Source organism: Myotis lucifugus, unplaced genomic scaffold, assembly GCF_000147115.1.
Source record: "Myotis lucifugus unplaced genomic scaffold, Myoluc2.0 scaffold_7, whole genome shotgun sequence".
Classification (NCBI taxonomy): Eukaryota; Metazoa; Chordata; class Mammalia; order Chiroptera; family Vespertilionidae; genus Myotis; species Myotis lucifugus.
Genome location: NW_005871055.1, coordinates 2,215,961 through 2,220,543, shown reverse-complemented (window position 1 = coordinate 2,220,543; position 4,583 = coordinate 2,215,961). Strand labels below are relative to the sequence as shown.

The following is a 4,583-nucleotide window of genomic DNA, read 5'->3' as shown; positions in this document are numbered from 1 at the left end:
AAGGACTCACTGGATCGGACTTATTTATCTTCATTCTGATGTCTCTACGCCTGAATCTCTTTCATAGCATGGTAAATATCGGGTGAAACTGACAGTAAACTCTTTGTTGTCTCTTCTCTTCTCTTTCTTCTTCTTCTCTCCTCCTCCTCCTCTCTCCTGCCTACCTTCCTTCCTTCCTTCCTTCCTTCCTTCCTTTTTCCTTCCTTCCTTCCTTCCTTCCTGCCTTCCTTCCCTTCCTTCCTTCCTTCCTTCCTTCCTTCCTTCCTTTCTTTTGATGGGACTTCTTTCTTCCTTTTTTTTTCTTTCTCTCTCTCTCTCTCACTCTCTCTCGCTCTCTTTCTTTCTTTCATCCTCGCCTGAGGATATTTTTCCTATAGTTCTTCAGAGAGAGTAGGAGGGAGGGAGGAAGAGGGAGAGACAGAGGAAAACATCAATGTGAGAGAGATATCAACTGGTTTCCTCCCACACGCACCCCAACTGGGGGTGGGGAGTGATACTACAACTGCGGTATGTGTCCTTGACTAGGAATAGAACCTGTGACCATTTGGTCTGTGGGCTGACATTCTAACCACTGAGCACACCAGCCATGGTTCTGTTTAATTTTAAAGTTTAATTAAGTTTTATTATATGCTGGTGTTTTGTGAAATATAAAGATAGTAAGGCATTCTTTACCCTACAGTTCAACTTGAGAGATAACAAGTGTGTACAATCAACCGAAAATTCAACTTTAAAACCATTTAAGAAAGACTAAATAGCCCTAGCCGGTTTGGCTCAGTGGATAGAGTGTCGGCCCTCAGACTGAAGGGTCCTGGGTTCCATTCCAGTCAAGGACACATACCTCAGTTGCAGGCTCAATCCCCGTCACTGATTGGGCGCATGCAGGAGGCAATCAGTTAATGTGTCTCTCTCATATCGATGTTTCTCTCTCTCTGTCTCTACCCCTCCCTTCCACTAAAAATATCCTCGGTTGAGAATTTAAAAAAAAAAAAAAAAAAGACTAACTATAAGATTAGTTGATGCCAACAGCAAAACTTTAAATGTTCTGTGTGTTCCTGATGCCAACAGTAAAGTATTTCCATGAAGCCAGTGTCTATATTTGGAGCATTTATGAAATATGAGAATGTGCTAATTGACTAATCCCAACAACTATTACACAGAACTTCTATAACACAGGAAAGGTACTTGGAGTCATCATTTTAGTAATTTCACAGAAAGAAACTTTATGGAGGGATGTAGGGAGGTCTAACTGAAACAGTTTTCATTCTGTGAAATTATTTGGAAGTTAACATAAAATTTTCTGAACTTTTTATTTTGAATTTTTCAAGCACACGTGTTCAAAGACAAGTTCAACACGCACCTTATACCTAGATGCAATAGTTGTTAACATTTTGCTATGTTTGCCCTCTCTTCCTCCTCCACCTTCTCTTTCTCTCTCTCTCTCTATATACACACCTGTGTTGCTGTTGAACCATTTGAAAGCAAGTCGCACACCTCAAGATACTTGTCCCCTAAATATTCCATCATAAATATTTTTTATTACACAAGACTTCTAGATTTCAAAACTACTGTGCAGTATTTCCAGTTTAAGAAAACACAGAATTATCCTAAACCATTTATGGATTAAGTTATTTAAATTTGGAGAGTTGGTATGAGAAGTGTGAGCTGTAGTGTTCCAGAGAGGCTTTAGCTGAGCCAAATCCAGAGTGTTTGGCAAGATAGAATGTCAAGGAGCAGTCTACACGTTAGCCTGGCAACAAGATCCCTGAGGCATTAGGGCATTTCAGTCTTCGTTGCCTTTGTGAAATAATGTGATATAAATGAAAAGGGCGTAATTTTCAGGACAAGAATAAAAAGCCTGATATTTTCTAAAGTACCAGAGGAGAAAGGATTCAGCAAATATATTCTCCCAAAAATGGTTTGAGAACTTAGAACTGTGTTGTCAGAAAAGCCAGGCAGAGAGGAATTTTAAAGAGAGAGGCATGGTAAATTTCAAAAGTTGATTCGGATCTCTGTTTTGTTGTCTTCAGAGTTATTGGAAAAATTCAAATTCTACAAGATTGGTTTTTAAGCAAAATGCTAATTTAAAATAGAATATAATTCTATTTACTCTTTTACATTCACTTTTCACATAAAAAGCCATAATAACCAGAATTATGTGGTATAGGACAGATAGATCAATTGTTCTCTTTATATGCCACTTTTTAATCATCTAAAAATTAAACACATTTTTTCATCTATTCAGGACTTTATAACATGGTAAAATTTGGTGATATAAGATTCATAAGCTTTTTTGTAAACCCCCCTTTAAAGACAAAGTATTGTTAACTATGTTGCACTTGGGGCTTAAACTGCTACTTTTCAATAAAAAATAAATAAAAGTTGTGAAGAATATGAGTCAGTAACAATGAGCATCCTCCCAAGTTAGTAATAGTATTATTCATTGTATTGTAGATTAGTAATTCTTTGTTGCTATTAAACAATGACTGTAAAGAAAAGAATTAAGTGTATACCTAATTACACTTAATTCTTTTCTTCATTTCTCCTTTATTTCTAGTGACCAGATTTTCAAAAAATTTCTCTCTTTTACCAGAAATTTTTATGTGGGGAGAAGTGCCTGGATCAGCTAATTCAGAGACTGCTTCAATCAGCAGATGAAGAAGCTGTTATTGAGTTTTTGGATGAAAATCTTAAGTCAACAAAATGCTGATTTATTATTTACAAGAGGCCCGATGCACAAAATTGGTGCAAGAGTAGGCCTTCCTTCCCCCGGCTGCTGGCACTGGCTTCCCTCTGGCACCCTGGCAGGGAAGCACCCAGGACCCAGGCTTCCCTCACAGCCCCGGCTTCATCTGGAAGGTCATCCGGAAGGACGTCTGGTCTAATTAGCATATTATGCTTTTATTATTATAGATATATTATTACATAAGTGAAATGGACTTATGTAGGAAGCTGACAGAGGCATGGGAATCTTTGAGACTTCATAAAGTACAGCTAAAAATGCACAATAATTACAAATGTTTTTGTTTTTTAATTCTCACCTGAGGATATGTTTATTGATTTGAGAGAAAGAGAAACAAACATTGATCGGTCGCCTCACACATAGGCTCCAAATGGGGATCGAAGCCGCAACCTAGGTATGTGCCCTGACCAGGAATCGAACCCACAACCTTTGGGTGTACAAGATGATGATCCAACCAACTGAGCCACCCAGTCAGCTTACAACTATGTTTTTTAATGAATCAATCACATTTCTTTTTCTTTCTGGAAGAACTTGAAAACCAAATTTTAATTTTGATGATCTTGTAAACAAAGTATTTTTCATGGTTTAATAACATGAAGGTTAGAATTCTACTCAGCAGGAAGATGGTTTACCTGGTGCTTCCTGTCCATCACCCTGTGCTGGTAGACTTGTCAAGGGAAGAAAGCTTACCTAGCATTGTGATCAGCCTCTCGCCAAGGAGGAGGCTAAGAAAATTGGTAACTGGAGGGATGTCCAGGCCACCTGAGTTACTCAGGAGGTACAGGCCCAGTTTCCTTACGCAGAGTCATTCACGTGCTTGCCAATAAAGCAGTTCTCAATGCATTATTCTAGTAACGGAACATGTGGGTCTGATTCTGTAAAGCCCTGGACGCAAGCCGCTGTCACAAAGAACCAAGAGACGCTTCTCATGCAAACTGCAAAGGGTTTATTGATACTAGCATGCCAGGACTCACAGCTTTACTCCGAGCACGGAGCAGCCGCCGTGAGCCCCGACCAAGAGTTTAAGGACACATTATATACTTTTTCGGTGGGAAAGGAATGTAGTTTGGGAATTTTCCGCTGATGATCTGGCTTCCTGGGTGAGTTAATGCCTGTCTGGTTTCTTTATCAGATTATCTGTCCTCCAACTCCCTCCCTAGCTGCAGCCGTCTTCCATAAAAGTTGTTTGTCCTATCTCCCTTTTCTGATCTAGATCAGATTGTCTGTTCCTTAGTTTCCTCCCTGACTACTTCTGGCATCTGTCATTCCCCCCTTTTTCTGTGGACGGTTTCTAATCTTAGAGACCTTCATGCCCAGCCAAGGCTGAGTATTGTTGCCTGATAATCAGGAGTTTAATATCCCCTATCCTCTGCTGTATGAATCCTACAATTCTATTTATAATACAGGGTCGCTGCCGAAGTTTGGTCATGGACTCCTCTACTACCCCTGTATGATCGGCATAAAAACAACACTCTTCCCTGAGGGCTGCACAGAGCCCTCCTTCCTGCATAAACAGGAGGTCGAGACCACGTCTGTTTTGCAGGACTACCTCTGAGAGCGATGTGAGGGAGACGGACTGATTCCACCGTTGCTAGAGGCTCGTACTGGGCATATTTTAACAAATGGTCTGGTGGAGGGGAAAGAAACTATTTCAGCTTTAGCAACTTCTATTGAAATAGGATTTTTCTTCTCAAAATTCCTCCATGGCTATCAAAAAGCCAAATCAAGATTAATTTATCTACTGTCCTGATGTTTGCATAAACACAACAAGAATGGTAACTGACTACCTTTGCTGGAATTTCATGGTTGAATCTTAATGTGCCCCGTAGGGCCAGGAGGCCAC

The 4,583-nt window shown here is 39.9% G+C and overlaps 1 protein-coding gene across 1 annotated transcript in view; it reads left to right on the top strand.

The window, feature by feature from the left end:
- The window catches only part of MTRF1 (mitochondrial translation release factor 1), a 35,342-nt gene extending 31,745 nt beyond the window's left edge, over positions 1-3,597 (top strand). Inside the window, exon 11 of the mRNA XM_023748153.1 lies at positions 2,591-3,597. Coding sequence (XP_023603921.1) covers positions 2,591-2,707 — 117 coding nt within the window. The 3' untranslated portion in view covers positions 2,708-3,597. The remainder of the gene's footprint in view (positions 1-2,590) is intronic.
- The last annotated feature ends 986 nt before the right edge of the window (positions 3,598-4,583 follow it).